At 47.1% G+C, this 27,674-nt stretch overlaps 1 protein-coding gene across 1 annotated transcript in view; it reads right to left on the bottom strand.

Annotated features, from left to right (window-relative positions):
* Positions 1 to 21,958, bottom strand: part of COL27A1 (collagen type XXVII alpha 1 chain) — a 262,533-nt gene extending 240,575 nt beyond the window's left edge. The window contains exons 1-3 of the mRNA XM_053374834.1: positions 21,818 to 21,958; positions 16,788 to 16,858; positions 158 to 1,647 (exon numbers count right to left, since the gene is read on the bottom strand). Coding sequence (XP_053230809.1) covers positions 158 to 1,647; positions 16,788 to 16,858; positions 21,818 to 21,888 — 1,632 coding nt within the window. The 5' untranslated portion in view covers positions 21,889 to 21,958. The remainder of the gene's footprint in view (positions 1 to 157; positions 1,648 to 16,787; positions 16,859 to 21,817) is intronic.
* Positions 21,959 to 27,674: the final 5,716 nt, after the last annotated feature.

Raw genomic sequence — 27,674 nt, 5'->3', positions numbered from 1 at the left:
TGACTACACTAGCCAGCAACAGCTCTCCAGGGTTTTAGAAAGCAGCCATTCCAAGTCCTACCTGGAGTCCTTTTGCATGCAAAGTACAAGCCCTGCCTCTGAGCTGTGGTGCTTCCTCAGACAAATCACATAAAAAAGCAAAACATATTTGACTTACCGGAGGACCAAGGTCTCCTTTCAGTCCAGGAAGCCCCATAACAAATGGAAAGAGAGTGGGCCCGATAGGGTCAAACAGCTGATACCCATCTGTGGCAGCCGGGGTTGCAAAATTAATGTTCTGCACATTTGCTCTGAGGACAGGATAATGAGATCCTTGAATTGGTTTGGCATCTGGGACAGTAGTGATGGTCAGATCTGGCGTCTTCAGTGCCATCAGAGTCGTTTTCTTTGGTGCAGGGCTCTTGGTTACACTCCTGGGCTTGTGCTTCGGGGTCACGGGGTGGAGATTGCCAGGAGGATTCATTATCTTCTCCATCATTGGCTTTGTGGTGTTTGCTGCTGGAGACCTGATGGTTTGGCTTTGGCTGGTCATCTTTTTGGTCACTTTGCCGACCTCCTTCTTTTTTGTCCCTGCAGTGGGGCTTGTGGTTGAGTAGGGGAAGGCAGGTAAAACATTCTTCCTGGTGGGCACATGAGATTTTTCTGAACCAAAACTGGAAGTGGCATGAGGCACCCTGAGGGCAATGGTGGTTGTCCGGAGAGCAACTCTGGAGAGCCAATGGCCTTCCGTGGTGGCCTGGTGGAACACGTGGACTGGTACCTGTGCTTCAGTGTTGGGCAAGGCAGGAGAGGATGCCACAATGGTCTTGGTGGCTTTGATAGTCGGCCGCAGAGCTGGCAGCTTCAATGGCACAACGGTGGTGGTGGGTGTTGCCATCAACTTCCTGTTCCTCTGAGGAGGGGTGGACTTGAAGAGTGGTGATGGAGGAATCACAGTGGTCAGATTCTTCAAGCCCAGAAGACGTTCCGTTTGCAAGGGAGTCATTTCAGAAGCTCTTGGGTCATTGGGAAGTAGCGGGACAAGAGGCGGAAGATTTGGCCGGTAGGTATCTGCATGCCTGCATTGCTTTTTCAGGTACTTACAGTAATTATGAGCTGCCTTGGCAGAAGGATAAATATCAAACTGGCAAAGGGCACCTTCAAACTGTACTGAGTGCTGGTTGAGCTTCCCTAAGAGGAATGACCCCTCTGGATCCAAAGCCTCATCCTTTTTATGGTGCAAATCTGCATGCACGCTTTGCTTCCCACAATAAGTAAACAGGGTCACCACCTGGCCTTGGATGTTGATGGCCAAATTGTGCCATTGTCCGTCATGGATGTTATAATCAAAATAAACAGAGCGTTTGTGACCTACGTAGACTATGACCTTCCCAGGGATGAACTGCACCCCTAGCTGCAGCTTTTTCTTTTTGCTCTTGACAGTGAATAAAAAAGCACTGTTGACTCGATGGGAGCACAAACTCAACACTAAAGCCAACTCCGTGCCAAGCTTGGCGGGAATAACCCTGCTGACGGGCACCTCAATGCGTGCTCGCTGGGTGAAGATGACCCCTGACTTGAAGGGGATGAATCCCTGAGGAACAGAGCGTGATGAGGAGCCAGGCAGCCTCGGACCCACCAAGCCCAGTCTCTGAAGAATGTCCACATCTGGGGAAGAAGGAAAATGTGACCATGAAGATGTCAGGATCAAGGCAAGCCTGAAAAACAATACTGGATAGCAGAAGTAGCAAAAATGATACTGATTCCAATGCAGATTCCTGCATTGCAGGGAGTTGGACTAGATGGCCCTCAGGGTCCCTTCTAACTCTATAATTCTGTGATTCTATACCAGCAGAGATGTTCTTTTTCTCCCTTCAGCCCCATCCATCATGGCCACTGAGCACAGAGTTGATCTAGATCAGGAATGGGAAACCAGTGGCCTTCCAGATGCTGTTGGACTCCAATGCCCACCAACCACGAGAGCCTATGGTCAAAGATAATGGGAGTCATAGTCCAGCAACATGTGGAGGGCCACAGGTTCCCTACCCTCAGACCAGAGGAGCTCCAGGAGCCAATTCAGCATTTCCCGGAGCTTATTCAGCGTTATGATTCTACATTTACTTTCAAGCCGAGATGTGCTTCGGATTATCACTCAAGGATTGGTGCCTGATCTCTCCCACTCACCAGTTCTACATTGCTTAAGAAAGGGGTGGGGGGACTGTGGCCCCCAGACTCCCTCCAGATGTTGGACTCCAACTCCCATTAGCTTGCATGGCCAATGGTCAGGAATGTTGGGAGTCATGGTCTAGCAACATCAGAGGGATCCCCACTTCCCCACCCCCAAGTTTAGATATTTAAAGGTTGGAACCATTACTACAAATTATGCCCAGAAGCCAGTGCAAGTTGTACAATATTGCTGTCACGTGTTCCAGCTGCCTGGTCCCTGAGCTGCTGCGTTTTTACACAAGTTGAGATTTAAACTTACGAAGTGAAAGTGAAAAACCCAAGGCTATTTTTAAGGCCTCTGCCAAAACAGTCCAGGACATCCGGCCTCCTCCCCCTCCCCCTTCACAGTTACATATGACATTAAGTCCTCTGTATTCCCAGAGCCAGAAAGAAAAATCTGCAAACACAAATGAGAAGCCGCCAACTTCTGTTAGGCTGACATCTTGCCATCTCCTTGGGCCAGACGAGAAAGAGAAGAGCACAAATCCCTACAATGGGGGAAAACCTTGTAGTATATTTTATAAAACAGCTGAAAGGCAATTAGACCATTTTCCCCTATACTTCCTGCTCACAAAGGGACTAGTTGGCGGGGGAGGGGGCGGTTTGCAAGTTTCCTTTTTGCTTCCAGGAATAATACAGACTTCATAACACAGAAGACTGCAGATATATTCCAGAGCCAAGTGGAAGGAGCATGGAAATTGTCACTCCTCTGCTTAATGCTGGAGAGAACAGGACTGACAGCTGCCACCAGTGTGATTTTTTTTTGAAAGGCGTGTTTGCTCCTGGACAAGTGACTCTCTCCCCAAGAATACCATCCTGGAAGAGAACTCTGCCAACCTTTCTCTCTCTTAAAAAAGGGGTAATTGTGAACATGGTGTTCCACTATACCAGGCAAGGGAAACTTGTGGCCCTCCAGAACATGCTTGACTTCAACTTTCATCATGCCTGGCTGGTTGGAACCGATGAGAGTTGGAGTCTGACAACATCTGAAGGCTGCATTGGTATATACCATGGAAGGGTTCCTGCCCATGTGTAATGCTTATAACTGTGATCCTGCTCCAACTGCCCCAGTTATCTATATGTTGGACTATGTTGTTGCTTGCTGGAAGTTGTGCCGTCCAAGCTTTTGGCTGCTGTTATTGGGGAGGGGCTGCTTTGTGGGCTTCAGTTATAAAGTATTTCTTACCTATGCTGAAACACGGCCCAAGTCACTCGGAGACCTTTTTGTATATCAAGCGACATAACCAGTCTGAATTGTTGCTTTTCTTTTCTTTTTTTAAGCGTTTATTAATTTTCCAATAAAAACATCCAATTAACATATCAAATCAAATCCAATAAAAATAAAAAAACTAAAATAAAAAAGTCCAATTGTCTTCCAAATTGTAATAATTTTTGTTTTGGCTTCCCACGGTCTGAATTCTGAAGCGCTTTCAGAATTGTTGCTTTTGTTGCTGCTGTTTTGCACACAGTAAGCCCGCAACTTATGCAGGGGTTACGTTCCAGGTATCGTGCCTAAAGCCCAAACTGTGTCCAGTCAAAACACATTGGGTTCATCAGCAGGTGAGATAGCCAAAGTCTTTTTTCTGGACACTTGCTCCCTTTCTATTTATTTATTTATTTGTTCATTCATTCATTTGCTTGCTTGCTTGCCAAGCGCATAAAACTGAATACGTACAACTTCAATGCGCATAGGTTGAGGCCTTACTTTACTAACAATGTCCTAGCTTCTGTCTTACTGTTGTCTAGGAACATAGGAAAATGCCTTCTCCTGAAGTAAGACCTTTGATCCATCTAGCTCAGTAATGTCTGCACTGGCTGGCAGTGGCTCTCCAAGACAGGGTTCCCTCTCAGCCCCACATGGAGATGCTGGGGCTTCTGCATGCAAAGCAAGTGCTCTGCCACTGAGTTACAGTCTTTCCCCCATACAGTGGAACCTCGTGTTACGTACCGCCCTCCTTACGAATGCTTTGGGTTACGGGCTCCGCTAACCCGGAAGTAGATGCTCCCAGTTGCGAACTTTGCCCCAGGATGCGAGCGGAAGTCGCGCGGTGGCGGCGCGGCAGCAACAGGAAGCGCCATTAGCTAAAGTGGTACCTCAGGTTAAGAACGGTTTCGGGTTACAAACGGACCTCCAGAACAAATTAAGTTCGTAACCGGAGGTACCACTGTATACCTTCCCATTGCCTCCCTCCCTCAAATATAAATCATATCACAGACAAAACTACATCAACAGCCAGCACTCTTTCCCCACCCACACACTTCCATCTTCCTCACCTCACTTCCATATGAGAAAACGAAAAAGGAGAAGGAATCAGTTGTTTACTGGAAATCAAAAGCGCTAGCCTTGATCTGCAATGCACTGAACCAGCTTTGAACAGCTTATAGCCCTCAGCCTAAATTTCCAAAGACCTCTGCAAGCAGGGTGGTGGTGGCATATAACTCCATATCCATCTATCTATGAATTATAAATTCACACACTTTTGTTCTTGGTCCTGCCCACCACTGGCAAAAGATAGAATGAAGCCCTCAAGAGAGAGAAGGTTGCCTACCCACACCCTAAACAATATTGGATCTGGCTACTCTAAAGCAGGCAGGGCCAAACATGGCCCTCTTGATGTTTTGGAACTACAATTCCCATCATCCCTGACCACTGATCCTGTTAGCTAGGGATGATGGGAGTTGTAGTCCCAAAACATCTGGAGGGCCATGTTTGGCCATGCCTGCTCTAAAGAGAACACACACACACAAACACACACACACCTGCCTGAGCTTTGACATTGACTAAACTTTACCCTAGCTGTGAGTCAGGCACACACACTTCTTTGTGGTGGCTCCACAACTCTAGAAAACTCACCCAGTTGAGATTCAGCCAGTTACCTTGTTGCTGCCGTTTAAATGGAAACTAAAACACTTATTTAAAAAATAAAATAAAATGGGCTTTCAGTGGTTGATTTTGGCTGTTTTTAAAAGATTAATTGAGGTGGTTGTATGTTAATTGTGTTGGATAGGATTGTTTTAATTAGTCATGTTTTATACAAGGGCCACCAACTTTTTTGGGCCGGGGGGCACATTTGGAAAATACTGTGGGCACCAAGTCACAAAACGGTTGCTGTGGGGAGGTGTGGGAGAAGTGTGTATTGTTTTGTTTTGTTCTTGCTTTCATTATGTATTTTGTGTTTTTATCTTGTATTTTTATGCTGTGAATTACCCTGACATCTATGGATGATGGGAGGTATACAAATTTAATCAACAACAACACAAAATGGCTTCTATTGGGGGGGTGTAGAAGTGGCTGAGCCAGAACAAACAGAAAAGGAGTAGAGGGAATATCTATGGATATTTTTTGAGAGCATCATGTTGGTGACCTTTATTCCATCATGTTCCAGCCCCAATTTAGATGTCTTCTAAGAACTGTTCTATTCAGTCCTTTGCAATGTAATGGTTTTACGGACATTTTTTATTTCTCTTACTGTAATTTTGTATACTGTATACTGATTTGCCATATTTTTTTATAAAAATGCGGCCTATACATATTTAAATAAATAAATAAGGTGGAGATGGTTACATGTGTGTCGCAGGGCCTACTGCCAGACTAGAAACATGTCAGCATTCCCTAGCTCCACTGGGAGTGGAGAAACATGAGTGAGAACTCCAGTACAGTATATTAATATGGCCGTCCCCCAAAAGAGAGAGGGAAACAGCTAAATATTTCAGTCCTCCTTTTCTCAACGTTAGCATACAGCGCAGACTGAAAAATGTTTGCTTAAGTGATTTCGCCAGATGTTCATCTCTTACGTGAGGAAGTAATAAATCGGACAGGGAGGAGGGAGATTACATTTTATAAAAAAGCTAATACCACAGGTTCTGCTCCTCTCTCTCTCTTGCTTTATGTTTTGCAAAAATTGATAAACAGACTCAGCTTCAAGAAACTTTCTTATTTTCAGTCTCCACACCTTTTTTCCTCTCTTTCCTGCATATTTTAATGCACAATTTTGCCACTCATATTGCTCCTAAAGTCACTGCTATATCGCTATAAACCCTTCCAGGAGCAAAAGAGGGAGACTAAGGAAAGTATCTGCCTGACATTACCAAAAAACAACAACAACCCACACACTTTTGATACAAAAGATGCAGAACAAGACCACAAACATTAGATGTAGTGTTGCATAATTGTTAGAGAATGCATCTGTGGGGGTTTACCTGGTCCCGCCCCCCCTGCTAAGACGGGGCTTCAAATAATCATTGTGTTGTAGCCAATAGCACAAGTCGAGGATAGGGAATCTTGTGGGGCACATGTGAGGCCAGAGGCAAAGGTGGGAGGAGGGACAAACATAAATTTTACCTTTGAATTTTTGATGTGGCCTGAGGAAAGAGGGTATGGCTAGTGAGGCCATGTGGCCTGAGGTGAAGTCCAAGGGCCATACTGAGATGCCTTGGTCCCTGGGCCTGAGGTTCCCCCCAACCTAGAAAAGTTTGTGGTGCATGCTTAGTTAGGGTGTCCACAGTAGTTTCCTCAATTTGTAAATGTGCCCAGAGTTCCAAACAGTTGGTAAACACAGTTAGAATGTCATCCTAGGATCCAGCAAGACTTGGAGTTGAAATCCCACCTCAAACCATGATACTCATTTGAACCAGTTACTTTGAGCATTCCAGAAAGGGCTGAATATTGTTACTAAGATATCACAAACACAGGGCTTTTGTTTAAAAACAACATCAACAACAGCAGCAGCAACAACAACAACCCTGACTGGATTCTCCCTAGAAATGTATAATCCAAATTATATCAGGGGCGGCAGGATATGGGCTGGCATTTCCCTTAGGGCAACTGATTCCACAATACTGATTCCACTTACTCTAGCCCTAATGAACCTCACAGGGCTGTAGCAAGGTAATATTGTGGGGGCTGGTATAGGCTACCCTGTTTCACTTGGAGGAAGGCCTGGTCCAAATTGAACAAACAAATATTCTGAGTTCTCCCAGGTGGAGGAAATAGTCATGGAAGTCCAGCATCAGGATAGGATCCAGGCAATATCCACCACTATGGTGACACTTGCCCAAAGATCCTGACCATGCCAGATGCCTGTGTCTCTCAACCACCACTTAAATTCCCCACACTGCCCCAGAGCAGTGCTAGGGCAGGAGTATCGTGAGAAATTAAAGTGGCAGTTTAGACCCAGCACAGCAGCCAAGCTCTGATCCTGGCGCTGCTGCCCACCAGTGTTGGATAAGGCCACCAAGGCCCATTTCTGTAAGAGAGGACCACACTGCAAGGGTGTCTACCTTAAAGATGGAGACAGACCTGGCGTGGGGGGGGGGGAGAGAAGAGACCTGAACAGCAGGCTCCTTTCAAAGGCTTCAGCAACCCGTCAAGAGCCTTAAAACACTTGTTGCCTGCTAATGACACAAGAAGGTCTTCCAGTGCTCTCAAACTTTGCACAAATCCAAGGGAGACGGTTTTGCTATTAAAGGAGAGGGAAAGGGGGTGAGCTCACCAACCAGCAGATGTTTGGACAACGATGCATACCAACAAGGCAGCTGTGGCAATAGCACAGTGACTCCTTTTGGTTATCCTTAAAAGGGGGGACATCTCAGGAGTTCCTCCCGTCCTCAGATTTTATTTGTTTACATTATCATTTAGATTTCTTACCCGTTCTTTGCCATAAGGTCTCAAGGGCTAGTTACAAGAATGCAAAAAATACAGTATTAAAATCAATGAAAATTTACCATTAGAATAATGGTGTTGGTCCTAAGATTATATATGCTTATATAAAAGTGTGTGTCTGTGTTTTATGGAAAATCTCCCTGCCGCCAAACATCCCGTCCTCTGGATGGAAAGAAAAATAGACAAAGACCAAATAAATAAGCAAAGGGTGCAGTGTGTGTGTAATCAGAGGCCAGCATATGACGAAAGCTACACATTGAAAGTGCCAGACATACTTCTGTGAGGAGGGAATTTCACAGCTAAGGGGCTACCACAGAGAATGCCCTCTCCCAGGCCACTATTCTCCACAATTTTGAAGATGGTGGAGCTACCAAGAGGGCCCTCTCTGACAATCTTTACATCCAAGAGGGTCTATAGGGATGGAGGGAGTATTTCAGATATTTGAGGCCCAAGTTTTTTAGGATTTGAAACACTGAGAACTCACATAACCCCTGCGTTAAAGGGACTGCAACTGGTGGCCTCATTCTGGAGTACCCTGAATTGTGCCTAGAGGAAAGCAGGCCACCAGTTGCAGCTCTTTCAGCACTTAAGTTATTCCTACCCTCCATTTCGCCAGTGAAAATAGGGATGTCCTGAAGAGGCTCCTCATGAGGCTGGAAGAACATTACCTGGCTGTGAGGTGTGGAGGCCGCTCCCTACAAAACCCTTTCCACTTGGCCTAGGGGGCTGGGCCCACACTCACCAGCCCCACTGAAGAGGCTCCTCATGAGGATGGAGGAACATTGCCCGGCTGTGGGGCATGGAGGCCGCTCCCTATAAGGCCCTTTCCACCTGGCTTAGGCAGCAAGGCCCACACTCACCAGCCCCACTGAAGAGGCTCCTCATGAGGCTGGAGGAACATTGCCCGGCTGTGGGGCATGGAGGCCGCTCCCTATAAGGCCCTTTCCACCTGGCTTAGGCAGCAAGGCCCACACTCACCAGCCCCACTGAAGAGGCTCCTCATGAGGATGGAGGAACATTGCCCGGCTGTGGGGCATGGAGGCCGCTCCCTATAAGGCCCTTTCCACCTGGCTTAGGCAGCAAGGCCCACACTCACCAGCCCCACTGAAGAGGCTCCTCATGAGGATGGAGGAACATCGCCCGGCTGTGGGGCATGGAGGCTGCTCCCTGCAAGGCCCTTTCCACCTGGCCTAGGGGGCAGGGCCCACACTCACCAGCTCCACTGAAGAGGCTCCTCATGAGGCTGGAAGAACATCGCCCGGCTGTGGGGCATGGAGGCCGCTCCCTATAAGGCCCTTTCCACCTGGCTTAGGCAGCAAGGCCCACACTCACCAGCCCCACTGAAGAGGCTCCTCATGAGGCTGGAGGAACATTGCCCGGCTGTGGGGCATGGAGGCCGCTCCCTATAAGGCCCTTTCCACCTGGCCTAGGGGGCAGGGCCCACACTCACCAGCCCCACTGAAGAGACTCCTCATGAGGCTGGAGGAACATCGCCCGGCTGTGGGGCATGGAGGCCGCTCCCTGCAAGACCCTTTCCACGCAGCCTAGGGGGCAGGGCCCACACTCACCAGCCCCACTGAAGAGGCTCCTCATGTGGCTGGAGGAACATCGCCCAGCTGTGGGGCATGGAGGCCGCTCCCTATAAGGCCCTTTCCACCTGGCCTAGAGGGCAGGGCCCAGTCTCACCAGCCCTATTATGTTAAATATGTATTCTGTAGTTGACCTCCTTTGTAATGTTCTATTTTGAAATCTTTAAGGTTTTAAACTACTATTTTAGTTTTCAATTATGTTGCTTTGACTGTATATACAGTACAGTGGTACCTCGGGTTACAGACGCTTCAGGTTACAGACGCTTCAGGTTACAGACTCCGCTAACCCAGAAATAGTACCTTAGGTTAAGAACTTTGCTTCAGGATGGGAACAGAAATTGTGCGGCGGTTGCATGGCGGCAGTGGGAGGCCCCATTAGCTAAAGTGGTAACTCAGGTTAAGAACAGTTTCAGATTAAGAATGGAACTCCATATCGAATTACGTTCTTAACCCGAGGTACCACTGTATTTGACTTTTTTCAGATTGTTTTATTGATTTATTGATTTAATATGCTGTAACCACTTTGATATTTTTCTTAAAAATATAAAGTGGTATAGAAATTATATATACACAAACACACATATATACTGGGGTAACCCAGAAATATGTGTGGGGTATAAATAGTAAAGTATATAGTACAGTGGTACCTCGGTTTACGAACTTAATACATTCTGGAAGTCCGTTCTTAAATCAAAACCGTTCTTAAACTGAGGTGTGCTTTCCCTAATGAGGCCTGCCACTGCCGGTGCTTTTCCACCGGTGCTCTTCCAGATTCAGTTCTTAGACCGAGGTAAAGTTCTCAAATCAGGACACTATTTCCAGTTTTGCGGAGTTTGTAAACCGAAGCATTCTTAAACTGGACTGTTCTTAAACTGAGGTACCACTGTATATGTATATAAAAACATAATAAAATCACAGAGCCTAGGACTTGCCGATCAGAAGTTCGGCGGTTTGAATCCCCACGACGGGGTGAGCTCCCGTTGCTCGGTCCCAGCTCCTGCCAACCTAGCAGTTTAAAAGCACATCAAAGTGCAAGTAGATAAATAGGTACCGCTCCGGCGGGAAGGTAAACGGCGTTTCCGTGTGCTACTCTGGTTCGCCAGAAGCAGCTTAGTCCTGCTGGCCACATGACCAGGAAGATGTATGCCGGCTCCCTTGGCCAATATAGTGAGATGAGCGCCACAACCCCAGAGTCGGTCACGACTGGACCTAATGGTCAGGGGTCCCTTTACCTTTACCTTTACCTTAAAACATTAAACAAAAAAACCTTCCCTATACAGAATTGCCTTCAGACAGCTTGGGGGTCTGGTAACCTTTCCAACATTTCTCCAATGAAAATAGGGACGTCCTTAGGAAAAGTGGGACATTCCAGGATCAAATCAGAAACCAGGATGGCTGCTCTAAATCAGGGATGTCCCTGGGAAATAGGGACACTTGGAGGGTCTGGGTTATGTGAGTTCTTAGTGGGTGACCACCATGTATCAATTACCACTGTACTATTCTATCTACTCATCAATTACTGTTGCAATGGATTTCATGCAAGCACAGGCTTGTTGCTAAGTGACCACATCCAGCCAGACCTTGAGGTTATGAAACAGCCCTTAGAGACTTGTATTGCCTGTCATCAGCCCTTCAGCCATAGGTCATTGAGTGTTACTCAGTGTACAAGACAGTATGTTGCACAAACTTGTAGGAGTCAGTCTTTATTCATCCCTTCCTTTCACAGCTGTTTAGTGCAGTGGTTAGGGTGACTGACAGAGACCCAGGTTCACATCACTGCTCTAGTACAGTGGCCATGTGACCTTCTCTACGGAGGGGCAGCCTTTAGTTCTAAAGCATCCTCTCTTTGAAGGGTGGTCTGGTTTCAAAATAAAGTACCCTAACAAAGGAAAACAGGAGGGCTTTGAAATCCCATCCATTGTGGACAACACTTGAAGAGCAGACTGAGCAAGCAAACAGGTCGCCTTGGTCACAGCCTTCTCCTACAAGGTGAGATGAATCAGCATATGCAAATTTTATGTAAATCTGAGTCCTCTAAGTTAAATAAAGTCTGGTGTAAAGACAAAGGACTGTAAGAAGGGAAAGAAAGAGGGACTGTCCATGATGTGTCACTATTGCATTTCTATTTAAAAGATAGTAATAATTTATTCATTTGCATCTGTACATCAACTTATGCACATTTTATGCAAATATGAGTCCCCTTCTTTTATGACCTATAGGTGATCACCCTACCACCCAGCCATGAAACTCACTAGGTGACCTCAGCAGCCAATCAGTTCTGATTTTCCTCCACCCAGCTGCCAGTCTCACACCTGACTGGCCCAGTGGATGGGACAGGTTGCTCAGGTCCCCAACCTAAACCCCACACCCTCTGACATATCTTCATAGGCTTTATTTCCCCACCCAGGAATATATATACAGTGGTACCTCGGGTTACAGACGCTTCAGGTTACAGACAGAAATAGTACCTCGGGTTAAGAATGTTGCTTCAGGATGAGAACAGAAATCGTGCGGCAGCAGCGGGAGGCCCCATTAGCTAAAGTGGTGTCTCAGGTTAAGAACAGTTTCAGGTTAAGAACGGACCTCCAAAACGAATTAAGTTCTTAACCTGAGGTACCACTGTATATAGAGAAGTTTGATTGTTAAGTGTCAGTGCAGTGTGATAGTATTTTATTAAAAAGAACTAGGCCGACAAATGACCTTCTGGAAGGCAGCAGAGCCAACTATTCTCCGGCACAATGTCCCCAAGGGAATTGCCAGCAACAGATGAAACTCATTATAATATTGCTGGGCTGTCAGCCGAATGGAAAGCTCTGTGTGCCATCATCGTAAAGCAAAAGGGGAGACTAACAAGCAGAGAGAACACAGCATAGTAAAGCAAAGCATGTTCTCTGAGGTCGAGCCATGCCATATGGCAATAGTGACCAACAGCTGGCCTACAGGCCAGGGCCAGCCCCCACCCTAGCAATTTTTTGCTGATTCCCTATGTGTCTAACCACATTCACACCACAAAGAATGCTGGAAGCTGTAGAGTTTCAGAGTGCTATAAGAAGGACCACCATTCCCCTCACCATTTCCATAGTTCCCCATGAAGAGGGACTGATTATTAAACGACTCAGGGAAATGTGTCTTACAAGGCGTCTTGTAAGAATTCTCAGCACCCTTAGCAAACTACAGCTCCCAGAATTATTTGGCGGGAAGCCATGGCTGTTTAGAACAGTATCCCAGTGCTTTAAATGCATGGGGTGAATATGACCTCTGTTTCCCCAGATAAGGAACTTAAGACCACAAAAAGAGTCCTGCTGGATCAGGCCAAAGCCCATCTACTCCACCACCCTGTTCTCACAGGGGCAAACCAGATGCCGCAGTGGAAAGCTCTCCAGCAGAACCTCAGTGCAATATTGCTGTATCTGCTAGTGATTCCCAGTAACTGGGATCTGGAGGCATGCTGCCTCAGGAGGTATCACTAGAGCACTGCCATTGTGGCCAGCAGCCACTGGCAGCAGGAGCAGCGCTTGGGGGAGTGAGGAGACCCTCACACTGCCATTATAAATTGTAATCTGGTCAAAGGAGATTAGCAGGCCTGATGGGTGTCCTGCTAGATCTCTGTAGGCCGTTTGGTGCCCACAGACTGGAATTCCCAACACTGCAGTAATCCAGCCTGGCCGTTATTGAGGCACAGATAACTGTGTCCATATACTCTCCCTAATAAGATAAGCAGAGCCCTGCAGGATCAAGCCAAAGGCCCTTCCGCCTTTCTCTTCCAACCACCCACATATGCTGAGATAACCACCCCAGTCTGCATCTGTATATGAAATCGCATTGCTCTTACACATGGAATTATTTTAAACTGTTTTATATATGGAACTGATTTTTCTTATGTAATAATTGCAATTGCTTATTTGTTTTATAATTGCATGTTTTATTGTTGTAATCTGTTCTGGGGTCTTAGGGTGAAGGGTGGGTAATAACTCAAATTAATAATAAATAAATAGCCTGGCATCCTGCAGTCACAGTGGCCAACAAGATGCCCATTAAGGGAACCCCGCAAGCAGCACCTGAGTGCAACAGCAGCTCTCCCCACTTGTGGTTCCCAGCATCTGGCATTTAGAGGCAGTTACTGCCTCTTAGATGGGACGCAGGTGGCGCTGTGGTCTAAACCACAGAGCATAGGGCTTGCCAATCGGAAGGTTGGAGATTCAAATCCCTGTGACGGAGTGAGCGCCCATTGCTCGGTCCCTGCTCCTGCCCACCTAGCAGTTCGAAAGCATGACAAAGTGCAAGTAGATAAATAGGTACCACTCCAGTGGGAAGATATACGGTGTTTCTGTGCGCTGCTCTGGTTCACCAGAAGCGGCTTTGTCATGACCCACATGACCCAGAAGCTGTATGCCGGCTCCCTCGGCCAGTAAAGCGAGATGAGAGCCGCAACCCCAGAGTCGGCCACAACTGGACCTAATGGTCAGGGGTCCCTTTACCTTACAGCGGAGGGACAGCAGCTTGAAAGGAAGCTGTTGCTTCAGCAACGAAGCAGCTCAGCCGGGAATTTTACAAAGGAACTGGAGGGTCCCACCCCTTCCTGGCTCACAGGCCCTGATATGGGCAGGTGCTTCCATGCATTTCCTCTTCCTCCTGAATAGCCTCGCATGCAGCTAGCCAGGCACTTTGGAAGTGGCTCTGATGCTCCTGTGTGGCTCAATGTTTCCTCTGCTCCTGTGCCCTTGAGAGACACAAGATGGGCAGAAACTGAGGCAGCTGGTTGTTGGGTTGTGGCGAGGGGAATGCCAGTCATGGAGCAGGGAAACTCAATTCAATGTGGAGACCTGCTGGAGGCAGTGAAGAATAGTTCCTTTGGGCAACTGGTACACTGCCCAACCAACCTGTCTGCCCTCAGCTAGACCCTACTTGCCAGACTTCTTACCTACAACCAGTCCAAGAGGCAGCCCTGCATTTCAGCTTCCTCTCTCTTAGCCTTGGAGAACTCAGCAGGGAGGATAGGAGCAAAACTAGAATTAGTTGGCTCTGCCTGTCATTGTCTCTGGCTCCACCTACTTTTGGGCCTTCTTTGCCTTCCTCCATGCTAGTCCCAATGGCAAAGAGCCACCACTGACTGGCAAGTCTAGCTCCCCTTGAGGAGACCTGGGGTTTGAAATCTGGGCTGGAGCTGAATCTTGACACCCCCTAACATTTTGGAAGTAGAACATGTGGCGGCAGCAGAAACAAGAAGACCCACTAACCTCATATTCAGCCTGCAGCCACTTTGAATGGGAGAAAACCCATTCTGTCTTGTAGCAGAAAGAGTGCATTTTTCCTACTCCTTCCCTCCATAACTCAGCAAACCCATTCCATATGGCATATGGAATGTGTTTGCTGAATTATAAACCCTCTTCAGTGAAGGCAGGGAAAGAGGAGGAAATGGTTCTGAAGGACAAGCAAAGAGGCCAAGCAATGACCTGCATTAATGGGAAGATGAGAAGGACCTTTACACCATCTACTTCGCAGAGTGAGGCAGAAGAAAGAATGTCTGGATCTCCTGGGAGATCACAGCATGATTTGCAGTAGATTGTTCAATTTCCAGTGTCCAATTGCTTAACTATGACAGCAACAAAATGACTTCTTTTTTCAATTATGTTGACAAAATGAATAGGGGAACCAGGAGTGGAGGACCATGAGCAAATCTGCCACTGAAAACATATTTCTGTGCTTAAAGTTGCTTAATTCTAACATCGGTATACATTTTTTGCACCAGGTTTAATTTGATGGATCTTGAGATTCTAGCACAAATGAAACAAGATAGATTCTGCAAGCATAAAGTTTGCTCACACCTGAGTTCTAGTTCAAACTTCAGGAGTGATGGATGAGCAAGGATAGAGGGATGATTGAGGTTTGCAGCCATTGGAAACCATCACTCATTAGTACTTTAGAGCCCAATGCTGCCATTCTAACCCCACTTACCCGGGAATAAGGCCCACTCAATTCAGTAGGCCTTCACCTCTGAGCAGTGTTAATGATAATGATAATAGATATGGGATGCACCAATAAGAACATTAAGTGCAAGTCAGGACCATCAATTCAAGTACAACCACCTGTAAACAATGCAGAACCAGCAACAGGCAGGAAGGCCATCATTCAATGGTAGAGCATGTGCTTTGCATGCAGAAACTCCCATGTTCAATCCCTGGCATCTACAAGTAGAATAGGGGGAGTCCCAGGTCTGAAACCCTGGAGAGCCACTGCCAGTCAGTGTAGACAATACTGAGCTAGATAGACCAATGGTCTGAAAAGATACAAGGCAGCATCCTAACACCACCAGCCTTCAACTACTTGATGTGTTGTCAACTAAGTTATGGTTCAATCAAAGATGAGTTGTCCCAGCTGCACATTACTATCAGATTCTTTTTCTCAGGGGAAGAGTCCAAGAAGACCTTGCAGGTGCAAGGTGAGCTTGTATACATATGCAGCAGACTTTCTCCATTTCTAACCACCGAGCATTCCAACCCTACTGAACATAATTATCTGGTGAGGGGAAAATTATCTGGTGAGGGGAAATACACAAGCCACTGCTCCAACCATTACCATGTATCAAGGCACTGCACATTGCTGGACATCTTTATCCCTATTCATGTGAGAGAAAAGCATGGTTCTGCTTTAACTGCTGCCCCGGGCATCATATGTTTCTCTCTCACAGTGACGTGTTGGCTGCAGTTGAGTGTGAAGAAAACTTAATATCTGAGCTTTGGCTCACATGTAGGAGCTCCATGCAACTGGAACACCTGGTTGTGTGTCCTGATTGTGCTATCCCCCCTACTCAAGAACAGCAGCTCACATGCTGGATTTTGTTCTTCTAAAACATATGGATGTGGGGAAAGCAGCTGCACTCGGGGAGGGCTGAAAGGGTGGCCTTGCTCCTCTCCCTGTACACTCATTCCCCTACACAGGAGTAGCAGGTGTTCTGTGGCACACAGAAGCACAACCAGGTAGGAATTCCTTGTTAAACCAGGGGTCGCTAAAATGGTGCCTATGAAAGCTGTGGTACCCTTGGTGATGAGGTTGTTTAGGTGGCCATGTTTTTTCCTCTTGAAAAGTACATAGAGCTGAAGGAGGAAGTTGGAAGAGTGGCGCTTTTTCCCACTTCCCCTTTCAGCTCTATGTACTTCTCAAGGCGCAGATCAGAGGACAGAGGGTGCCCACCCCAGCTTTTATGTTTTCTACCTTGCCTTGAGTGCTTCAAGCAGAAAAGCAATCAATGGTTTGCTCGATAAAAGACTTCTCTTCACCCACCCACCCGCTACCAAAGTGGGTAGGAAAGGACTCTCAAAATTGAAATTTACCTTCAGGACCTCCCTGTGTGAATCCTAGGAAACAGGTGAAATAGAAAACGGTCCAGAGAAAAGGGAATCCCCTAAAAAGAAGAAAACACAAAAGTTACTTCAGTTTCAAAATATCTTCAGATAGAAACTTGCAGCAACAGGTCACCAGCTAAAGAAAAAGAGAATAAGGTTAGCAAGCTGAGCCTGTAACAAAAAAGGCAATAAATTAACCAGGGTTCTACTGGCACACAGTGATCCACAACCTTCCCCTGGGAGCACATTGTCTGGTTTACATTGGTTGTAGGCAGCCAGCAGCATTTGAGCCTGAAACATGAAGGAGAGTCACAACATCACAGGAAAAGTGTGAGAGGGAGGGGAGAGAGAACCTGCTTCCAGGAAAAGACTGGCAACACCCCCCTCCTCTCCCCATTTCCATGGAAAAAGCAAGCCCAGCTTTCAATTATCAGGCCTGTAACTGACAGGAGCAAACTTTCAAAATTGGGTTCTCCTTGTTTCTATTTTTCCTTTTACTAGGTTTGTTGAGCGCACAGCTCTCCAGGTGTAGACCACTGGCCATGCTGAAGGGGCTACCAGTCACATCAAGCAGGCCGCAGGTTCCTTGTCTTATAAGAAATGCTTGCTTCCCAGCTACTGGGAAGGTGGGGGCTGGATGCAGCCAGCAGGCTAAGTTCTTCTCTTTTACACACACACACACACACACACACACACACACACACACACACCTTGCCAAGTGACTTGCTGGTTGTTGGTGCTTACAAACTTTTTGGCCCACTGTTTTGGCTTGTATATGACACCAGATGCAGGACAGGTTGAGCCCAAATAAGTCCATGCGCATACTTGGTCTCTCTTCTCCCTCCTATTGATAAATCTTAGGCTTCCCTTTTCAAGCTCAGTCCCTTTCCACTTCTCTCTTCCCCCTGAAAGCTGCAGTCATCCACCTCTCTGATTCAGAGCCAGCTCTAAAGCCAGGCAGGTGTTTCCCCTGCAAAACGCAAACACCTAGCTCCTGGGGGAGAAAACCCAACAGAGATGGCAGGCAGGTATACCTGGGCAAAAAGGAGGAGCCATTCCGAGGCTTTCAGACATGCTGAAGCAAAGTCTGGGCAAAACAGAAATCTCTCTCTGTCGTTCTCTTCCCCACCACCGCTACTTTTCTGCAGAGTCAGTCATAGGCAGACTCACAAAATCTGCCAAATATGCATCTAAAAATTAGCTTGTGCTGAGGACGTAACCAGAGCATGCAGATATCGGAAGCTGTGTTATACCAGGCCAGGCTGTCATCTACTAGCAGCAGCTCTCCAAGGTCTCAGGCAGAAGTTGCTTCTTGTCAGTTAGTGCTACCTGACCTCTTTTAACTAGCAGCACTCTCTGTCTCAATAAGAGGCACTTCACTTGCACACTCCCTTAGAAGAGAAGGCCCACAGCTCAGGAGCAGAGCCCCTGCTTTGCATGCAGAAGATCCCAGGTTCAATCCCGAATCTGAAGAGTCGCTGTTGGTCAGGGTAGTTGACACTGACCTCAGTAGACCAATAGTTTGCTTAGTAGAAGACAGCTTCCTTAGCTCCTAATTAATTCAAAACAGGGGGCTGGAATGCTTTATGCTTAGGGGTAGTGCAACAGTTCAGTATTATCTGAGTGGCAGAGCACCTACATTGCATGTAGAAGGTGCCAGGTTCAATCCCTGGCACCTCCAGAGGGGAAATCCCTGCCTGAGAAGACTCTGGGCAGCTGCTGAGGTCTGTAGACAGTGCTGAGCTAAATGCACTCATTGTCTGGCTTGGTGTAAGACAGTGTTCTGTGTTTCAGTTTCTGCTGAGTATACGATTGAGCCATCCTGCAATAGTTTGCTGCAGCCCTTTTCAACCTGGTGCCGTCAAGATGTTGGACTGCAACTCCCGTGAAATCTGTCCAGAATGGCCAGTGCTCAGGTGTGATGGGAACTGGAGTCCCAAAGACCTTAAGAGTGCTGGTGAAGCCTGGACAACTATGGCCAATAGCTCCTCAATGAGGAAGGTCTCATAACTGGAGGCTAAACTTTGGACCTTCCACCTGCAAAGCAAATACTCCAGCACTGAGTTTTGCTCCGCCACATCCAGCATTGCCCCCTGACTCTGACTGGCAGCAGCTCTCCAGCATCTCAGGCCAAGTTTTTTCCCGCCAGAGGTTGAACATGGGACGGTGGGACCTTCTGCATCCAAAGCATGCACTTTGCTGCTAAGCTATAGATACTCCTAATGAACAAGAGGAAGTTATACTAAGTTTGACCATTGGTTCAACCAACTCAATACTGTCTACACTGACTGGCAGCAGCTCTACAGCAGACACTGCCAGTCCCACCTGAAGATGTTGGAGACTCAACCTGGGACCTTCTGCATGCAAAGCATATGTCTCCAGGAAGCATGACACATTTTGGGGAAGGGAGGTTGCAGATTCTGAAAGCAAAAGGTCTTCTTGCACACCTAATCCTCCCCCTCCACAGCACTTCTGCATCACAGGCCCAGGATCCATGCTTAGGGTTGCTGCCTTGGTGACTGTGAGGTTTAACACTTTGCTACCTGTCCCTGCCCCCACCTCCTGACGGGAGATGAAGGTACATGAACACAACCTTCTGATGCAGAAAACTATTATTAGTTACTGTTTTTTTGCCAATGATGAGCAACTCAAAAGAAGAGGGCACAATCCCTGTACCACATTCTCACATAGACAAAAGTCATCTTAATAATTCGGGAATCCTTCCTTCCTTCATCTCATCTCAGGGAGCTAAGAAAGGCCTTTTAAATAAGTTCACTGCCCGCTCGCCCATTCCACATTCTTACATCTCCCTCTTTCCTCCTCCACCAGAGTAGACAATATAACATACACACACATACACCTTCCATCAACCTCTTCCAGACCTTTGCATTTCAATCTTCTGACAGTCCTGCATGGGAGCAGTTGGTTTTTTTAAAAAAAATTCACTCATTTTTGCCCTTAGCCAAAGCAGATTTCCCCCAAAGTACACCAAAACTACATATCCATACATGTCAACACACACACACCCTTCCCATGGCCAGATATCACACCCCTCTGCCTGTTCCTTGGTCAGGGATACAGTTAGGTCATTTGAGGCTCTCAGATATTTGATGGTCTGACCTGCCTCTGTCCCATTAAGATGGAAATGTGCTTTGCTTCAAATGACATTATAGCAGGAACCCACCATTGGAGGGCAATGCGTATTGGTTTGTTTACTTCAGGATTGTTCATTCTGCCAGGCAGGAGACCAGACCTCTGCCTGTCCTGATGGTGCCACTCTCCTTGATCAGATAGAGAGAGAGAGAGAGAGGTCTCCTCATCCTCAAATCTTGCATCTCTGATCAGAACTACAGTTAGGAAATTTTATACTCTAGACCTGATGAACTTACAGCTCTTCCAGCCTGCTTTATTTTTTCCTTCACTTGCTTCAGATTGTCTTATGGGAAGAGTGGGTCTTTGGGGTCTTCAGGGGCAAAGAACAAGCTGCAAGTTCCCTAAGCATAAGCAGGGCTGGCTTATCACATCTAATGCACACCACCATCTAAAGACGGTTGGGTGGGCCGCTGAGTCTACAGTCTCTAAAAAGTAGTTTCCTTTTAGTCCCAGCCTGTACCTGAAATGAATTTGAAATTTGTATGATTTATATATACATATTGTATATATGTGTGCATGCAAGTGTATGTATGTGTATAATGGCATATACGTGTGTGTGTGATATAATAGTTCATGTGTGTTTTAATCATTTGGTGATGTTCAATGGGAAGCAATTCATAATTGAAATGAAGTGACACAGGAACATAAGAAGCTGCCTCATACTGAGTCAGACCATTGGTCTGTATAGCTCAGTGTTGCCAACACTGGCTGGCAGCAGCTGCCCTCGGTTCTGGGCAAGGGACATTCCCAGCCATACCTGGAGAGGCCATTGGAGATCAAACCTGGAACCCTCAGGTATGAGGAGATGCTCTTCCCATAAATCCCTCCCCATGAACATGAATAGATTCCAGTCCTCATGGTTCTGAATAAAGGGCTGAATTAAAGAGGAACAATATAGGGTGCTGCCTAACACCAAATCAGACCATTGGTCTGTTAAGGTCAGCCTTACCTAGACTGGCTGAAAAGGCAGGGAGGGTTTTTTCCCAGCTCTACCCAGAAATGCTGGGGATGATGCTCTATCACTGTGCTACACCTCTTCCCCTATGAAGCCATGAGACTCAACAGTGTGTTGCAGCAGTAAAAAAAGGTGAATGTTATTTTAGGCTGCATCAACTGAAGTACTTTAGTGTCCAGATCAAGGGAAGTAATAATCATGCTCTCTTCTACCTTGGTCAGATCACACCTGGAGTACTGTGTCCATTTCTGGGCACCACAGTTTAAGAAGGATGTTGGCAAGCTGGAAAGTGTGCAGAGGAGGGCAATCAAGGGTCTGGAAAGCCTTATGAGGAATAGTTGATGGAATTGGGTATGTTTAGCCTGGTAAAGAGGAGATATGATACCATCTTTAAATACTTGAAGGCCTATCACATGGTAGATAGAGCAAGCTTGTTTTCTGCAGCTCAGAATGGCAGGTCCCAAACCAATTCTTTCAACTTTCAAGAAAGGAGACTAAACATCAGGAAGAACTTTTTGATGGTAGGAGCAGTCCAACAGTGGAATGGTTTCCTTCAGAAAGTGGTGGACTCTCCTTCCTTGGAGGTTTCTCAGCAGAGGTCGGGTGGCCATCTGTCATGGATGCTTTAGTTAGATTCCTGCATAGCAGGGGGTTGGACTAGATGACCCCAGGGGTCCCTTCCAACTCTGCAATTCTAAGATTCTGCTAAATCAAATAAATAAAATTATCTAACTGCACCACTGGGCAAGGTACAATCCTCCATTTACTTTTTTTTTTTAAGGTGGTTTAAGAACCAGCCTCGCTGCGTTTGGGGAGCAAATTCTGCTGCAGGGGGGCGGGAGGGGGGCGACACACACACAGCAGAAGCACTCGTGCCCCTAACATTCTCACCTCCGGTCTTTCTACTCACCCCCTGCTCGCTGCTGCTGCTGCGGCCGCCGCTGCTTTGAGTTTGGAGAGCGGTGCTAATTCCAGCTTCATCACGTTTTAGTGCATTGTTTCGCTGCGATCCCTCAGAAAGCTGCCTTGGGGGCGCATCCTTTTCCCCTCGAACCCCCCCGCCTGCCTGCCTGCCTGCCCGCCCTCCTCCCACCCTCCCTCCCTCGGACGGGGCTCTTCAGCTCCGCAGCCCCAGAGATCCCCCTTCGCCTCGCTCCCGTTGCGCTCGCGCTCTTCGCTGCAGTCCCTTGGTCGCTGGCGGAGGAGCAGGACTTTTAAATCCCATTTAAGTCTCCGATCGCGGGTGCCTTGGGAAAAAAGGAGGGGAGGAAGGAGAGACGAAACGGCACATTGGGAAGCGAAGCGCCCGCATGATCGCCGGACGCGGGTGTTGCCGCCGCCGCCGCCGCCGCTGCAGCCTTAGACTGGGATCCCGACACGCGTCTCCTTTCTCTCCCTCGCACCCACCCTCTTAAAAAAAAGAAAGAAATCTCAGTTGTGGGGGGGATACGATCCCCCCTCTTTCTTTCCTTCCCCACCTCTAGGCACAGGGGCTTTGCTCAGCTATTGCCTGGTGGCGGTAGAGCAGGCGCGCACGAGTGGAGACGCTTTCTGCTCTTGCAGATGCAGATACCGGTGTTCTTCCGCCACAAGGAACTCGCCTCTGGACTTTGGAAAGAGGAAAAAGGAAGATTTGGAGCAGTGAGGGGAAAAAAGGTTTGGGGTGGGTTTTTGGAGTTAAAAAACAAACCAAACCAAAAGCAGCTCCGTGCAGCTGCTGCTCTTTTCTGCCCTCTAGTGTAGACACGGGGGGAGAGCGCTTGGGAAAGTTGCAAATAGAAGGAAGGCTTTAAATTATATATGTATATATAGGTACATAACATATAGAATCGTTCCATGGCTGTAGATATAAATGCTGCCTCAATTTTTTTGCAAATATACGTATTGCAAATACGTATGTTGCAAAAAAAAGGAGGGATGGTACCTCTGGAGCACTTTTCAATCTTGACAGGTTTTGGAAAAATCAGGGGCAACTGAGCATTGCAGGCTGCTACATTTACTTGAGCACCATATTAACACACTTTGCTGCTACAGACTAACACAGCTACCCCCTCTAAAAGTTATTCATTTAACCCAAGTAAGCATCTACAGTATAGGATCGCATTGCACAGTAAGTCTCATTGAACCCAGTGGGACTTAAATCCGAGTAGAGTTGTCTAGGGTTTCACTTGTTTTGTTTTGTTTTGGTTTTGAAAATTTGATTTCCCACTCCAGTCAGTTGCACCTCTGACACAAAATGACTTTCCTCCAGATTGTATGTGAGGAGTTGCACAAGAGTTACGGAAGAGGGTTGGACTTTTCATACACACACACACTCCCTTTAAGTAAATGCTTTGCAGAAATAGGCTGCAGATGCCCCCAAAATGCATTGTGCAGAAAAAGGCATCTGACGAAGTATCCTGTAATCCTTGCAAGCTTAAGCTGCCATCACTGCAATGCTGGGCATTTTTTTCCAATAGGGCTTTCGGTAGGTGTGCTAGGCAGGATTGCAGCGACAGCCCTTGAAAGAGCCACAAGGCTTCTTTTCTTTGGCTTCCACAGCTACTTCCTGAATTGGGGGAGGGGGCAGGGGGGGTGGATGGATTCATACAGTGATGGGAGCGAGAAGCTGCCTGGAGTGCTTAGTGCTCCTTTAACTTCCAAATAAGTAAGTATACTGAGAAGGAGCAGGAAGAAGCAGGGCATTGCAAGGTTCTCTTCCCCAAGGAAAGGAAAAAGGAAAGGAAAGGAACATTTATGGGGGAAACATACCAGTGCTTGAACAACAGGTGATGAAAAGTGAATGAACTCTCCTCCAGATACTGTAATTTAAAGCAAAGTGGCGATGGGAGGCCTCCTGCGCTCCCATAAATACTATATCAATCTGCATCTATTAGCACTTGCGAAGGAAAACAGGAAAGGGCTGCAATTCACCAACAGACCAGTCCTATCTGTCTGTCTGTCATCTACACAAACACACACAAAAACACACACGAAGGACCATTGCCTGAACTGATATGCAGCAGCTTCATATGGATGAAATGTTGGGTTCATCAATTTGCATTACTTTAAAGGATGAAGTCCTGAGTCAGCCCCCCATGAACTCTGTGGCTGAGGCTGAGTGGCGGGTGGTGCATCCTTAATGGGGTTCAGCATGTTTCCAGTTGCAGAGCTAGCCAGAGCTTGCCAGATGGACTGCTAAAGAGTCTCCCTCCCAGTAAAAGGCAGAGGTGGCCACACTCGTTATTTAAAAACATTTCATTGATGCTTTCAAGAAATGTACACAAGCAAAATAGTAGGAATTGCCCAAGGGAATGCTTTTTCCTCATTTTCCTTCTTCTCTTCAAGTAGCTAGAGTTTAAAACACACAAACAACCTAGAATGGTTCTAAATGAGAACTGTAATTATTCAGAAACAGTTAGAAGTCTTAAGTCTTGACCTATTTTTTCCCATTTGATCAACGTTCCTACCTGCCACCCCACTTAGGCTGCAGTGCTATACCCTCTTACCTGAGAGGTGTACCCTGTTCAATTCAGCACAACTCACTGCTGAGTAGAGCTGCACAGGTGTGCAAAGTTGCCCCCATAGTGATAATGGACACTTACTCTATATCCAGGTGAACAGCACTTCCAGTCATTGGTCTCAACAGGCGTTTTTAAACTGATCTCTTGTAGGCGGCTGCTTTCCTTTTTTTCACATAGCAATTTGATTCCTGAACTAAGGAACCACTGTGAATGTTCAAGCTTTGAGAGATGCCAGTCCCTGCTGTGAGTTCAAGTGCCCCTAGTGCATCTCAAGAGAGTCTCCTCTGGTTTTTGTTCCTGCAGGTGGCTGCTTCTTCCCTGTCCTAAGGATTCAAGTGATGCTTGAATAGGTCAGTCCATGGAGAAGACGGATTAGGGAGTGAGATGTTTGGCGTGGTGTGGAGACGTGCTGGAGAAGGGGTGTGGGATGTGAGGGAAGGATGCCTCTGAGAGAAGGTGTCCCTTGTCCTGTTTAAATAGCTTCAGGAACTCTGCTTTTTTGGCTGGAGGGAGCCAGGTATCCAGTTTCAGCAGGCAATTCAGCTAATGAGCAACCGGTCCTGCCTCCAGAGGGCAGGGTCCACAGATGCTCTGAAAAATCACAACACAAGTGCACAGAAGAGGCAGAAGCTCACTCTTCCCACCTCGCCTTGTCATGACACACAAACACATACCGAAAAGGAAGAGGAGGGCAGCAGGGATCAGGCAAAAGGCCCATCTATCTGAGCATCCTCTTCTCACAGTGACCAGCCAGTTACCTCTGCAAAGACCCACAAACAGGACCTGAGTGCAGCAACACTCTCCCCCACTTGTGATTCCTAGAAACTGATGACTCTTAGGTAGAGTGAGAACAGAGCCATCAGAGCCAGTAGCCATCATCCTCCATGAACCAAGCTGGTGGGAAGGTTGTCGATACTTCATGTAAATGGGTGGAGAGAGAGATAGAGGATGAATAAGAATATTGGGATAAACCTGGGTTTCTCTTTTTTTATATATATAAAATATTTATTGAAGTTTTACAAAATGAAAAAAGAAAAAAGAAAAATACAAATAAAAAACAGTTCCATCTTTCCATTACATTCTTTCATTTACTTAATTCCCGGACCTCCTCTAACCTCCCTTTTTGTATTCCAGTTTAATTTGTCAGTTCAGCAAATCCTTCCCCTCTTTGCTTATCCTAATCTTTAATCTTAAAATAATGTAACATTAGATTTTTGCTTGTTAATAGTCCATTTTTTCATACTCCTTATAGCATTATAGCTAAAAACCACATAACTTTTAATCCAACATCATTCTAACATTCATTAATTCTACAATATTTCTGTAAATAGTCTTTAAATTTCTTCCAATCTTCTTCCACCGACTCTTCTCCCTGGTCTCGGATAAACCTGGGTTTGTCAACCTGGTCCCTACCACCCACTAGTCGGCGTTTCAGGATTCTAGGTGGGCAGTAGGGGGTTCTATGGCACAAGCTGAACCCTCCTTCCATCGAGCACCGGTGGGTGGTAAGGAAATTTTACTATCAAGAAAGATGCATTAGTGGGCAGTAGGTATAAAAAGGTTGACTACCCCTGGGATAAACAGAGCCCTGCTGGAGGAGGCCAAAGGCCCATCTGATTCAGCATCCTCTCCTCACAGTGGCCAACCCAATGCCCCAATGGGAAGCCTGCAAACAGGACCTGAGTGCAACAGCATTCTTCCCACCTGTGATTCTCAGCAACTGGAACTCAGAGGCATGCTGGCTGGGGATGATGGGAATTGTAGTCCAAAACATCTGGAAGGCCACAGATGTTCTCCACACCTGAAATAGAGGAAATAGAGGCCAACAAGAGCAGGAAAATCAGTAGGGAAGCAAGAAGCCTTTATTTCAATTATTACAGGTGCCTTAAGGTAAAGGTGGGGATGCGGGTGGTGCTGTGGGTTAAACCACAGAGCCTAGGACTTGCCAATCAGAAGGTCGGCGGTTCAAATCCACGCGACAGGGTTAGCTCCCGTTGCTCGGTCCCAGCTCCTGCAAACCTAGCTGTTTGAAAGCATGTCAAAGTGCAAGTAGATCAATAGGTACCGCTCCAGCAGGAAGGTAAACGGCGTTTCCCTGCGCTGCTCTGGTTCACCAGAAGCAGCTTAGTCATGCTGGCCACATAACCCGGAAGCTGTCTGCAGACAAACGCCGGCTCCCTTGGCCAGTAAAGCGAGATGAGCGTACAATCCCAGAGTTGTCCACAACTAGACCTAACGGTCAGGGATACCTTTACCTTTGCCTTAAGGTAAAGGTAAAGGGACCCCTGACCATTAGGTCCAGTTGTGGCTGACTCTGGGGTTGCGGCGCTCATCTTGCTTTACTGGCCGAGGGAGCCGGCGTACAGCTTCTGGGTCATGTGGCCAGCATGACTAAGCCACTTCTGGCGAGCCAGAGCTGCGCACGGAAACACCGTTTACCTTCCCACTGGAGCGGTACCTATTTATCTACTTGCACTTTGACGTGCTTTTGAACTGCTAGGTTGGCAGGAGCTGGGACCAAGCAACGGGAGCTCACCTGTCGCGAGGATTCGAACTGCTGACCTTCCGATTGGCAAGCCCAAGAGGCTCAGTGGTTTAGACCACAGCGCCACCCGCGTCCCTAAGTATACTTTAAATGTGCCAATCAAAATGTTGTTTTTGAGTTGTTGTTGCTTTTTAATTAAACCAAGAGCAGGGCACTTTATCTAGATCAGGGTCACAGCAGGCAGAGAGGAAGTGCAACCTTCCCCATTCCTGCCATGATCCTGAAGAAAAAATGTCCTCTCCAAAGCATGGTGACTGAGGGGACCTCCTCTTGGCATCAGTCTATTCTATTGATAGGAGCTTCTATCAATAGGGATGTATATTTCAGCCCTCCCGGGAGTGCTGAGATAAGCAATCTGGATGAGTCCCAGGCATGCCCCAAAGGTAAAAGCAGCAAAGGGCCCATCCCAGGGATTTTACAAGCTGTAACTGGCATAGCTTGCCAGTTTATTTCTGGGCCCAATTCAAGGTGCTCACATTGGTCTTTAAAGCCCCATATGACTCAGCCCCCAAATACCTGAGGCCCAAGGCTCCATCCCTAACAATATTCTCAGGACTTAATTTCTACATATGCCCCTCTTCTGTCACCCAGGAGAGGGCCTTCTCTGTGGCAGCCTCTAAACCTTATAATAGTGGTGGGGAGCCTACCGTCCAGGGCCCTAATCACACCTGCCAGGTCTCCATTGTGGCTGAGATCACCTGATGCAGGTGCAGGGCAAG

The sequence above is a fragment of the Podarcis raffonei genome, chromosome Z (assembly GCF_027172205.1).
Source record: "Podarcis raffonei isolate rPodRaf1 chromosome Z, rPodRaf1.pri, whole genome shotgun sequence".
Lineage (NCBI taxonomy): Eukaryota > Metazoa > Chordata > Lepidosauria > Squamata > Lacertidae > Podarcis > Podarcis raffonei.
This window is presented reverse-complemented; position numbering and strand designations above follow the sequence as displayed.